General features: G+C 35.1%; 1 protein-coding gene across 4 annotated transcripts in view; it reads right to left on the bottom strand.

Moving 5' to 3' along the window:
* Positions 1-818: 818 nt before the first annotated feature.
* The window catches only part of LOC134530139 (CCR4-NOT transcription complex subunit 3), a 58,180-nt gene continuing 44,744 nt past the window's right edge, over positions 819-14,254 (bottom strand). For all 4 annotated transcript variants that reach the window (XM_063364757.1, XM_063364758.1, XM_063364756.1 and 1 more), the window contains exon 12: positions 819-1,633. In XM_063364757.1, the coding sequence (XP_063220827.1) occupies positions 1,535-1,633 (99 nt within the window). In that variant the 3' untranslated portion in view covers positions 819-1,534. The remainder of the gene's footprint in view (positions 1,634-14,254) is intronic.

The following is a 14,254-nucleotide window of genomic DNA, read 5'->3' as shown; positions in this document are numbered from 1 at the left end:
ACCGTACAAACAAAATATATATAATTTATCATTTTATATAAAAATGCAGGAGAATATAAAAGTATGGAGATCACTGCTAAGTAACCAAGTATCACAATGTCATTCTGAAAGAGGGCCCTAAGACGGGCTGTAACTATCAGTACACACGCCACACTACAGTCAAAAACTGATACAAAATAAAACATTCTACAAGCAATAAAAAACCATAAACTTAACATAAAATTTGGACATGCGACTAGCACGTCCAATAACAACTACATACAAATAACAGCAAAAAATGCCAAGCAGCATTTAAAAACAAATGCCACATATACAAAGTGAAATGAAAAGACAAGACTGCGGTATGCTTATAGGCGTGGACAATGCAGAGCTGGCGTTGCAGTGGCGGAGACTGGTGGGGGCTGACGGGACAGCCGTGGCAGTGATGCCCAGTCTCCCGGCCTCCGACGGCCTCCGAGGGCGTCGTCGCGGTACGGGCAGGAATAAACTGATAGCGTGCAGGTTGGCAGACAGTCGCACAAACACTCTGTGAAGAAGCTAGACGAGGCGTGCTGCGAAGGTTGGCTCCCAGGTAGGTGCAACACTCCTCACGTTAACCATTCTTTATATTTTAGTTTTCAAAACAGAACAGTTACCGATGTAACACTCTGAACTGCGACTTTTGAATATAAAAAAGAAAAACAAAATTAACTAAAAAACTAATTGAATATGCAAACTGACTCTGGGCTTTCGTGACTCCAACCTCACCGACCTCTGGCTCACAGAGCATTGAACAACTTTCTGCAACGTGCAAAATAACTGCAATAATACTCAACAGCTTCATAATAATAATTATTTTTAATTCATTCTTTCTACACAAATAGGTTTTTATATATACAGGTAATTGTTTTATATCTTTTTCTTTGCACATACTTTTTACAAAAGTGAAAACTAAAACAAGTACTTTGCACGTGAGCAAAAGGGCGTTGGAATGCTCGGTGCTCGGGCGGCCAGAGGCCGGGGGTCGCGGATCAAGCGGATCGCGCACCGCCATCCAACTTCTCGCGTTCTTCCTTGTCTCCTCCCTTCGTTTTGTACTGAGTGAGGATCGGGGGAAGAGGGGGTCACTTGTACCAGCCATGACTCGAGTTGCACCACCACAGGAATATTTAGGAAACTTAAATCACAAAGTGGAGCCGTGACAAAAACGGTCCTAGAATGTGTGCGACGCAGCACTCGGCGAGCCGCCACTTTTGTCTCTGCTCCCATCTCTTCCGTCTTCGGTCGCTGCACCTGCGGAGATCTTCCCCGGCACCACCGGAAAACACGAAAGCTCCCGGACGGACGCTCGGTTAACTTACGATTACAATAAAAGAAGAAAAAAAAAATAAACTAAATGTACAATAACCTGTATAAAAAAAACTGTCTTCCAGAATTCGCTCTCCCCCCCTCCGGAGACCCACACCGAGATGAGAAAATAAAAAGTTATTCTCTGTAAAAACTATCACTGATGGCTCTCCGTACGGGATGTTCCTAACTCTGGCTGGATCGACACTCAGTTCAAGTCACGGTCTTCTAAGTACTTGTATTCGAACGTAAAGCCTTCCTTCTTCCGTTGGCCCCACTTCTCGTAGTCAAAGTATATGTATGTTCCCTGAAACACAGCAAAAAAATACATTACTCAATAGCACACACTGTGTTCTGTGGTATACGGGAACAACATCAAAAGCTTGTAGTTAGCCATGTGAGGAAAAGCTATGTTTAAAGAATACATAATATGCACAGGCTATTTAAAGAATGTTGCTGGGTTATGAGGTAGCTTTTGTATGACCTTATTTGTGAATTTTCACAAAATTTATTAGGCGCCCAAATTTTACTGTTATGGAATGTATTTGCATCTCCAAACAAATATTCCAATTTAAAAATAATGAATTCAAACACAAATATTTTGACATTTTGAGCTGTGTATTCTGTGGACAATCCACAAAATAAAAACAGTAGACGTATAACTAATAGCAAGTTAGCTTTACTGCAGACAATATGTTTTTCAGCTTTTGGGTTAAAACCAATGGAAGACTAGAGGTATATGCCCTTTGATGCAAAAGTGTCACATACACATTATCAGAGTTTTATGCCTGAAATAGCACTTCCACACATTTAAAAAAAAACGGAAAGTTTTAAATTATGGAAAATAAAAGTTTCCAGGGACGATCACACAATTCCGAATATCAGCACACATGCTAGTGTGCCAACGCTATGTTGATGCAGATTACAGAAAAGTTGATTGTGGTGGTAAATTTTTCCAGAATACATTTCCTATTACTTTTAGTTTCACATCGCCAAGAAGAACAAAGAATACTTTTTTACAGTTCAAATGTAAATTAGGCTTAGAAAAGTACTATATAATTAATATAACTCAACTTTGTAACAGACCAAACCACTAGCGAATAAGTTTGCAAAATTTGTATACTTTAATCTTACAATATACAATTTTAAAGTTCACGAGCCATATGAAAACATTGTAATCATGAAGAGAAGTGGCTTTTACATAAAAATAGAGATAAAAGTCTGAAAATGGTATTTCTGAGTTCAATGTTATAGTAATTTTAATTACTATTTTCATTTAAATATATTCTAGTTTTTAATGTTTTGACTTCACTTTTTCCCTGGTATTCTTCCCCCTCCACTATTAAGTACTTTAGTATTCAGTAGGCATCTCAAAACTCACTTTTTGGGGGAAACCAAGAACTCAAAAACATAATTTTTGTAAATTTTTGAGATGGAAAGACTGGACTACCCTGAAGAACCTTATCAAATTATGCATGTGTCTAAAAATGCAAAATGAAAAGGGGAAAAGAAAAAAAAACCTGAATTTTGTAGCAACATGTGCTTCTCAGTAAACAAAATTTGAACAAGTAAAATATTGAGAGTTGGCAGAAGTTACCTCTATATAACTGAAGAAGACAATACCTACATTCAAAATCTGCACATCATGTTAATACTTATAACTATGTGCCCTGCTTTAATGTACTATGTGTGAGTGATTTCAAAACCATGAGTTTTAACCTTTCCATTAAAAAGTAAATAAATCTTGCCTTTTTTTCTTTCCCATGGATATCAATAGCGTAGACATTCACAAACATGTCCGTCCTGTATTTCGCTGTCCACACATTGTTATAATACGAAGAAACAAGAAACTATACTTCATATTTTTTTTTAAGGGCGGGAGGGAGGTGAGCCTGTTTCCCTCCTTTCCTTGCTTTCTCAGCATGCACAGCCAATCGGTGTCACACTTGCTGCAATCTCTAATTGTGCACCCCCTCCCCCTTATCATCTCTACACTTGCTGCCACAACTTGCTCCTTGCTCTGCCTGCCGCCCATTCAACAAGCGAACATCAGTTTCCCGAGGCTTTGTGCTTTCTGATGCCTCCAAGAGTGGCAGCACCTGACTACAAGTCACTGCAGTTTTTTGGTCTTATGTAAGCCTACACCCAAAAAGAATACAAAAAGAAGAAAAACCCTTTCTTTTTTTAAGGATTTGTCCTGTAATTATTGTTCCTGTTTTTGAGTTAAAAAAAAAGGTCAATTATGATTAAATATATAGAATTGGAGAGAGATCAATATAGCAGCCTATAGTGACGGTATCGATATCGGAAGCACTTGAGAAAATAATTCACGATACTTGACACAGCACAAATAGGGGAGGGAGGCTATACAAGGCAGTGGTAGATCAAGCGCAGTATCTCTTGCTGGAGGCGAGTCCTGCTAGGGAAGAGGAAGTTTGAAAAAGGCCAGGCAGCAACAAGGGTTACTGAGGGGAGGAGATGTACGCAGCTCCAGAAAACATGGAAGACCACCTCCTTCCATGCCAAAGTTATCAGTAGCCGCAATCGTCATGTCGTACACTGCAGTTCAGTGGCATATGTGATGCATGTAGCATTATTCCAGAGCTAGACACTACCGCCTCGAGCTGTTGACTACACCGCCCCTCCACAACCTTGCACCATGAGTAGACACATGCAATTATCGCAATAAATACATTTTGCTTTAATAAAGGAAAAAATTAACCAAAAAAAAAGCTGTAACTAAGATGCCATCACTGGGTTTTATCTCACCCCAAATTGTGACAGTTAAACTTTACTCTATGACAAAACATTTTTCATGCAGTATTACAATACGAGATATTGGTGACATTGAAATAATGTGTTTGTTTAGTTAACAATATACAAGATAAAGCAATAACTATACTTAACTGATTTTTTCAGGTATATTTAAAAAAATATATATCAAGTTTAGAGTAAAAACTGTTATGAACAAAGTTGTAGAGAGTTCAATTTCCTACAACTTTACCATTATCATATCAGGCCAAAAGTCGTACATTGCAGAGTAGTGTGTGTGTCTATATATATTCTCCCCTTAAATTTAAGATAGCAGCCACTGCAAAGACAGAATCCAGTCACAATTTTGGAATTAGAGTATGATCTCCCCCCCCCCCTCCCCCCCCCCCCCCCAAAGGTTAAAAATCTAAAAATGAAGAGTTTTAATACATCCAGGCCTTTATTTTTTGAGATCCTGCAATTGGACTACGTTTCCTTTCATGTTTATGATATAAATAATACTTGACTACTTGTGTGTTTAAATGCCAAAAATAGTTAAGGTTTTTTTTTATTAGTGCTTATAAATGTTTTACATCATCCTTATTTGTTTTGAGTTTAAAGAGTTGTAAATGGTGTGTTTTTCAATGTGTGGATAAATTTTCAGAAAGTAACCAAAGAAAATTGTGTTCTGTAAAGACCACTGTTCAGGAAATAAAAGATGGCGCTGTTGTTGTAGTATTATGATTTTTTGAACAAAACACAAGTGTTGTCACGATGGTTAGGATGCGTCCCAGTATATTACGGGGTTTACTGTTTTGGACTACATATATAAGGTAATAAAAATAAGGTTATCTATTTTTGAAGCAAACATTGCAATTAACCTAAGTTTATTTATGCACACAATAAAAAAATTATCAATATTTACATCTCTCTAAACTCACAATAAATTTCAACCATGTAAAAATATTCATAAGTACAGTAAAACCTCAGTATAACAAACTTGAAGGGACTGATTTCGGGTGTGTTTGTTATAGTGAGGTTTCTTTATAACGAGGTGAATTCTAAACTAAAAGTGATATGTATACAAAAAATAAATTAAAAAGAATTGAATGCACGACGCTAAGGGCCGCTTGTAGAGTAAGAAAGTAAATCCAAGCAAAAACTTTGACCATTAAATGAAATGGAGAAATACTTTATTTTCCATCAAAATGACAACTATGCAAGCCTGTATAATTTTTTTAAACTTAAGACAAACATTTTTGCCTCCCTAACCAACACCATAGGCTACAGAATTTTTATTTTTGTGCTAAAATATATTGCATTCTTTTTTAATCCATTATTGTAAACAAAAAATAATTATAAAACCGAAAGATGCTAACATTCATCGTAATCATCGCATATGGTTTTGTCCATCCATAACCTAATTTGTATGTAATCTAAAGTAATTCATCAAAGCTAACCTCCAAACAACTAAATATGCTAAATATATTGCCTTCTTTTTTTAAATCTATTATTGTAAACAAAAAAAAATTATAGTACCGAAAGAAGTTAAAATGCGTCCTAATCATCGCATATGGTTTTGTGCATCCATAACCTAATTCGTATGTAAACAAAAGTATATCATCAAAGCTAACCTCCAAACAATAAAATACACTAAGTAGAATTTATTTTACCACAATTAGAAAACAACTCGTAGACTACCGCGAATTTTAGATAAGTAAAACCTCCACAGAATCTAAAATAAATATCGGCATTCATGTCAAAACAAACGAACAAACGAACCATAGATAACGTATTTCCACAGAAACAGATGTACTTTTGTAGGTGGGATTTGTGACAAATTTTCTTGGCGAAGTTCGGAAAATCGATTAATCGAAGTGAATTTTTTTTCCCGCTAGTGGTGGTGCAATGTGTTTGCTTCGAAGTGCGTTTCAGTACGTCAATAGTTCAATGGTCAAAGTCAGCCAATATAAGATGCGGGAATATTTGTGTTTGTTTACCGAAACGTAATATTAACGAAGCAAATTGTATAAATATGAAAATTCTAAGGAAATTTTTTGAAAATTTTTAATTATGCTTTCGCTGTAGCGGGGGTTTTTGGTGGAAATATGAAAAAATACTTCGTTATTTTGAGGTAAAAATACATAGGGTTATATGGCGTTTTGGTGGGACCAAACAACTGATTCGTTATAATGAGGATTTCGTTATAAAGGAGTTCGTTGTAAGAGGTTTTACTGTACTAACAAAAAAACATGAATATAATAAGCACTTTAAACACGCATGTAATCAAAGTGATTTTATTACTGTCAAATAAAATGATAATGAACAATTGTGCGGACTGAAAACACATAATAGGTGTTTTTGACATTTAAACTTGAAAACAAACAATTATTTAGGTATTTGTTTTCATTCTGACACTACTTGTGCCAGAAGTAAATTAAAGTAGGTATATAACCATGTATACAGTATTTACCTGCATGTGGGTAATATATTTTATGCAGATTTTTAGTGTAAAAAAAATTACTGCAACCCATATGTGAATTTTGGGTTAAAAAAAAAATGATACTGTACTATGTGCCATAGTTGCAACAGTAAACAAATTGACAGCCAAAATCAATCTAGAACCATATTTCAAGTAGCAGATTATTTTCTGTGTTTATTATAATAAAAATAACGCAACTCAAAAACAAATAAATGTAAATAAATTTCCTGGATTCAAGAGGAATTCACAGGAATCATGATAGTAATAACACTTAGCTACACTAACATTTACATGGCAGTTGTTAACCAAAACAAACACATAACTACAGTTTCAAAATGTCAGTAATAGCTGATTTCACGAATAATGCTGTAAATTTAATTTTTTCACAAAATAGATTCACAATTTTTTGCAGTCCGCAAAATTTCTTGGCTAAATTGTAAAGTAGTGACTTCTAGAAAATGAGGCAAAAAGTAACTAAAGTGAAAGATTAGTTGGGTTAAGTCAATTTCATAAACAATTTTTCCTACCCTGTTAAGATGTTTTTCAAGGGGCTGGATGCAAAAACCTTATTAACAAGGAATACTTCTAAGGGGGAAATAGTTAAAAATCAGTTGCTTCATAAAAACAAACTTCACTCCACTGACATAATGATTAACTAAAAAAATACACTTACCTACTCTCATTATTGTCGGTATGGTGGAAAAACTATACAGCAAACTGAATTATTTAAACTGAATTTAGGTAAATAAGCACAAATAAAAACAATTATCACAACAAAACAACTCTACCAAAAAAAAAGCATGATTCCGCTCAAAGTAGACGGCTGCATTTAGATTTTTTTTTTTACCATAGTTACTATTGGTATCAAAAGGATTCTCATAAATTTCAGATATTACTTTCAGTTTTTCTTCAAATTGTAACGCCTTTCATTTAATGGGTTTTACACTACTTGTAGAAGCCATTATGGTATGTATTTCATAACTTTAAATGTTCATTATTATTTCTGATAACCTTAACATCACCCCTAACAAGATTGCAAACCTAATACAGTTAAAAGCAAAACCCCTTATTTCCAGGTTATAAATTATATTTTAGTAAGCACGACACAATCGTGCTCCACGCTGCTTGCAATCAGTGAGCTATCAATAGAGACTCAACTATGTGCATGCACTCTATACAGGCATTAACTCGACTAAACATGATAATTACAAACATGTTTGAAAGAGAATTTACACATTAGACAACTTTGTATTTCTGTTGATTAAATAAGTAAACAGTAATTTCCAAAGAAATAATAAATTTTAACATTAATAAAAAAAATCAATTTTATACGGTCAACAAAGTTTTCATGGGAAATTGTATTTGCGAGAACGACAAACAAGTTTCACGTGAATAAAAACCAGTTTTTAATGTCGTATGTGATATGTGAATAGAGGGATGAAAGTATTATCCACAATCAGTAGCGTAGCGTGCCATCTCGGCGCCTGGGGCGGGAGACCTATTTTGCCGCCCCCATTCTATAGGTGCTTAGTTAAAATTAAATTTCACATGCAATGAGGTACCTTATATTGAAGTTAAAATAGGATGAGCAGTTTTACAAGCGGATTCTACGGGCCTTATGAGCAGCGAAGTCAGAAATAACTTTGTCAAAATCAATATTAACAGCCAATTCTTGTTCAATTGACAATATAGCCAAGTTTGATAGTCTAGCGGAGCTCATAGTAGATCTGAGGTAATTTTTTATTAGTTTCAACTTCGATAAACTTCTTTCACAACTTGCAACACTAATCGCCAAAGTCAAATATATACGAATCAAGATGACTATATTTGGAACCGAAATTCCGAGATTCAGTTTTTGAATGAACTGGAGGAGCTCCAGTGGTCCTTTACCACTTATATCTTCCTCTGATTCAGAACAGGCAACAACAACAAACTGCTGAAGACGCTTCCGCTCCATCTGAAACTCGTCCTTGTCGATGTCTTCTAATACATGGGAAAGATCCCCGAACTTGCTGTCCAAAAGTTTCGCTGGCATCAAAAATCCGAACTTGTCCGATATTTCTTGAATTTGCTGGAATAGAGTCGTTATTTCTTGAATGATCTTGTCGAATGATGCGATAATCTCTCGACGGATTTCCTGTTCGTGAGACAAAGCTGCATCTTCAGAAGATTCATGGCAATCATGCGTTTTTTCCTGCGAATTCTTCTCGTTTTGAGTTCGATTCCGAGTTTTTCGCAGAGAGTCTTAGCAAAGTCAATTGCTTCTTGCACGAAACGGTCTCTACTTTCCACTAAGAGGGTTTTCAAAGCGCAGAGTTTCTGAGCACACTTATCCACACTTAGTCCTCGTTGCTGCAGGTAAATCTGTGCGTCATCTACTTCAGGTAGCACTGCAGCCCAAAAGCCAAGAAAAGTTAGGAAGTTAAATGACTGCATGGCTGTCAGGAGAAGACTGGCTCCCGATCTTGTTTCGGAAGTTTGAGATGAATCTGTTAATTGTTCTAGTACCTCAAGAACTACCTCAAACTTATTTTTAAGCATCTTGACAGCTACATGTCTAGTGCTCCAGCGCGTTTCAGTGACTCTTTTTACTGCTTGACCTGTGACGGCATCCAAAGCGTTCCATCGAACAGTTGATGCGGAAAAGAAGGCAAACAGCTTCTCCAGAGTTCCAAAAAACGTCACGGAATCCACTGATTCAGAAGCAGCGTGTACCCCAGCCAAGTTTAGTGAGTGGTTTGTGCATGCAACGAATATAGCTTTCGGATTCAGTGCTTTAATCCGGGCTTGAACTCCATTGTGGATCCCTGACATTGTGGCAGCATTGTCATAAGACTGTCCTCTCAGATTCTGTATGTCCAGTCCGTCTGATGTTATCTTCGCGATTATATCGTTGCTGATATCTTCTGCATTTTTTCCTTTTGGTTCGAAGAAGTCAATGAAAGATTCTACCACGGCGACTTTTTCTCCTTCGATATGTACGTATCGCAGAACTTGGCTCATTTGGTCATTGTGGGAGATGTCTGGTGTACTGTCGAAGATTACGCAATAATATTTAGCTTCTTGAATACGACGGATGATGGTGGATCGAACTTGCTGTCCCAGTAAGTTTATAAATTCATTCTGGGTTTCTGGAGATAGATACGAAACTGAGACTCTTGCTCCCAGCTTTATCTTTGTCAGGTGTTCCATTAGAAGAGGGTCGTATTTAGCTAGAAGGTGCACTAACTCCAGAAAGTTCCCGCGATTGCCACTATCATCTCCTCGAATGTCTTCTCGATGTTCTCTGAAGGCCAGATTCTGTTTGGCTAAGAACTGGATAATATTCAGCAACCTGTACAGTACATCCCTCCACTTCTTCTCCTCACTTTCGAAAACTTCTTGTTGTTTCTGATCGATGGTTGCTGTACAGTTCAGGCGAACTTCCAACTCCTTCCATTTCAAGAAGCTCTGTTCATGGCCCAGGCTATTTTCATGGTCTCCTATTCTTGTATTTAGCTTCCACCATTTGTTGAATCCTTCATCAGATGTGAAGTTAGAGCCGGAATCGCCAAACAGCTTGCAAGAAAAACAATACAAGGATTGCCCCTTTGACCTCTGGTGCGAAACTATAATTTGTGGATTTTTGGGATTTAAATTAACGGACTAATAAAACTGAAACTGGGATTTTACGTTCAGCGTGTTTCACCCAATCCCTGCCAGACCTAGAAGAAAAAAGGCGTCGACCGTTAGAAAATGACTTAACTGAGAAGGGCTTGTAAACCCATAATTTGTAATTAACTAATTTTTTGGTATATTTATTTGCATGTTAAGGTGTGTCAATTTTTTGCTAGATTTCGCCTATGTTAATTGGTATTTACAGCGGTGATACGCCCGGTGCGTATCTATATTTGTATTTGTATTAATATGTTCTTATATATTTTTAATGCCTTTTTGGTAATTATATTTAATTTTCGGAGCTCCGAAGTATATGATCAAATTATAATTTTTGGGGGAATTGTTAAAGTATTTTTTTAGTATTATTATATAGCTATTTTTTTATAAGTAGTAATAGGGCATGTATTTTATGATGGATGCGCCTATTTGTGATGAAACGATTTTATGATATATATATATATATATATATATATATATATATATATATATATATATATATATATATATATATATATATATATATATATATATATTAAATGTTGTCATATAAATTTTGCGTCTTTTTAACTTGCTGCCTCCTCTCACTGTTCGCAACCTTATTAGTATTTTTTAAGCCTGCTATTAGTTTGGGTTTTAATATTTTTTTGGGTTTACCTGCGCTCGCGGTACGGGGCAATATAGGAGTTTTACTGTGTCCCGGTTTGTGGAAGTTGTTTGGTTTGCCCTGGGTTAAGGTCAAACTTTACAGTACAATGCGTAGTACTAAATTCAATGAGTGCGAAAGAGAGGCATCGACACGGGCCGACGCGTGAAACAAAAGATTTTGTATGAGTAATTAACATAATAAGGAGTGCCTCTCAACTCGGCTCGCGCGCGCCGGGCGGCGCGGCGTGATGCGATGTTGCCGTTTGTATGTAAACAAACAAACGTTATAAAGAGCTCTGTCAGTGATTTCGCAGTTTTTCTTTTCAATAAATATTAAAAAATAGTTGGTGCGCAAAATTTTAGATAAAAATGGAACATTATAGTGTGTCTGACACATGTAATGAATGAATCATAGATCAGATCTCAACCAGCTTCACCGGCGACCCGCCCCCGCGGGCTGCCGCCCGGGGCGGGCCGCCCCCTCCGCCCCACCCACGCTACGCCACTGTCCACAATGCAATTTTAGGAAAGTATTGTATTACAAATATGATACGAAAGACAGGATCTAAAGAAAATGTTGTTAATTGCGAGAAAACAAAAATAGCAACTGGTGGTTTGCTGCATAGATGAAGGTTAGTGGTTTGCTGTGTATTAGTCAAATGTTTTGACTCCAATAAGGGAAATGGTGTACATATGGAACAGCCTCACAAAGTCTATACGAAAGCAAGCAGACAAGAGGTTGAAAAATACAACTTTTAACAGCGTGCGGCAAGGGTTTTAATGGACATGTGCCATTATCAAAATTTTTGTTATTGTTTGGAAATAAGTAAAATTTTAAACTTTAACACTAAATATAGTTAAAAATAAACATTAATATATCAATTAGTCTAGTTTTATGGAGTATCAAAAAATTAAAATCTACATTTTCCTACAAGTCCTGACAACATTCCAATTTTATTATTAAAGTTTGTTCTCTACTCCTCGCATCTCTTCTTCAGCATATATTTAATTTCAGTATTGAAAGTGGCACTTACCCTGATAATTTGAATATCGCCAAGGTTATTCCTATCCATAAAAAAGGTAGCATATTGAAAGTTTCAAATTACAGTTTCGCCAAAGTCTTTGACAAAATCATAATCAAACATCAGGATTTCAACTCTAAAAAACAGATTTATTGATTCACAACACGGTATCAGAACCGGTAAAACAACCTTTCTCAATCCCATTTATTCAGAAGTAACTACACGTGGTCAAGTAGATGTTTGTTACTTTGATTTAGCTTAAGCTTTCAGAACTGTCAATCATCAAATTCTACTTATAAAGTGTTCCAAATTTGGTCTAAGAGATAAATACATAACCTGGTTAACTAGCTACTTAAGTAACAGGAGTTTTTACGTTACAATATAGAATACAAACTCGGCTACTTCTGGCGTCCCTCAAGTCGGCTCCTTATCCCCTCTACTTTTCAACATCTATGTTGATGACATAATTTCGGGCTTAAAGAATTCTACAGGCACACTCTTTGCAATTTATTAAAAAAATTATATAAAAATTAGTTCTTATCATGATCGCTACCTTCTCCAGTGTGATATTACAGAAATTGTGAATTGGTGAAAAATCAACTTGGTTCATCTAAAAGATAAAACTTTTATCATCACCTTCTCGAGAAAAATCCATACCATTCAGTACAATTATAAACTTGATAACCTATCTATCACAACATCTGAACACGTCCAAGAATTAGGCATGTGACTTGATCAAAAATTATTTTTCCATCATCATGTTGATAATACCTTATCTCATACTCTAATAAAATACTTGGTCTCACTAAATTTATTACCTTCAACACATCGAATACTGACTCTATTCTCTCTCTCTACACAGCATCAACAATACAGACAGTGCAAAGTTAGACAGAGTTCAATTAAAATTTTCAGACTTCATTAACAAAAAAATTAAATAACTGCAATAACATTCATTGAACTTTATTCTAGGTTCTTTATCAACTATAAGAAAGATTTTAAATGCTATATTTGTTTATAACTGTCATAATTCTAATTTTATATGTCCTTACATGTTAAAATTTATTGACACTAAAATTCTTTCTTTTATTAGCCCTAACCCACCTTTTTTTATGTACAATTTCTACTACTAAAAACATAACATAGACTTATCACCAATTTTAATTTTTTGCAACCTAATAGTGACAAAAAAAATTGTTAAAAAGTAGTGATGGGTCAATTCCTGTTTTTTCCCGGTTCTCGGTTCGGTACCGGTTCTTAAAAATCGGTTCTCGGTTCTGACTTAAACAATAAAATAAATATTATTCACACATTATTTATGAGGTATTTTAAGTAATAAACTATTTATTGTTTTGGCTACAAAAAAAGCACTGTTTCAAGCTACAGTAAACACACCAACCTATTAAAAATGTAATATGTATTAATAAAAAAATCAATTCGAAATAATATAGTGAACACTTAATAAAACTAAAATTTACTATATCAATGTGGTAATTACCTCAAGAAATCTACATACACACTCCTTTAAAACATAGGAATAAAAAGAAAATGTTACAATGATGGAAATAAATACAATGATGGTGAACTTTCAAAGAATTAAACTATTAAATTGTCCATCAAACTTATTGCCTACATTGAATTCAGTTTGCACAGTCAACAGTAAATTACTGCCACACTTCTGATGCCATTTCTTACACAATTTGCTCTATTTGGCCAGAATAATTATACTTTAGAAGTGTCAACAAGCATTTCGTTTGACCAGCCAAAATAGTAAAATACATCTAAACATCCATTTTTTTAATAATAATAATAATAATAATAATAATAATAATATAAAAAAAAAACACTTCAAAGCAATTCCGTTTACCTAAAAGAGAAAGTTACTAGCCATTACACTAGACGGCTGCAGATGCAGTGAACTTACAGTCCAAAGCACTGCACAAAAAGCATAAAATTTTAGAATGCCCAAAATTATTACGAAAATTTTTAAATCAGTCATTAATTAAATTATATATTAAACACATATTCTGTGGAATTTTGCACTTTTAATTGTTCTTTATACACCCGTCACCCTTATTTACGTATCAACGACTTAATTAACTACCTATTTTTAAAAACAAATTGAAACAAACATGGCGTCTTTCTGTTCTCACATCTCTGCTGAGGCACGTTATAGTGTTGCACACATCTATGAACTACATACATCTATGGCATCTTCAACTGTTATGTTTTGATTGTATAACGTACTTTACAGATGTGACGAGAACATTAAATATTTTCACGTGTAATTAATTTATAGCTAGAGATGAATATTATTCCACAGAAGTCCAAATAAATAATTCATATGTGAATTGAACGTGAGTTGAGCCAT

Source organism: Bacillus rossius, chromosome 3 (genome assembly GCF_032445375.1).
Source record: "Bacillus rossius redtenbacheri isolate Brsri chromosome 3, Brsri_v3, whole genome shotgun sequence".
Classification (NCBI taxonomy): Eukaryota; Metazoa; Arthropoda; class Insecta; order Phasmatodea; family Bacillidae; genus Bacillus; species Bacillus rossius.
Note: the sequence above shows the minus strand (reverse complement) of the source record. Positions and strands in the feature narration are given on the sequence as shown.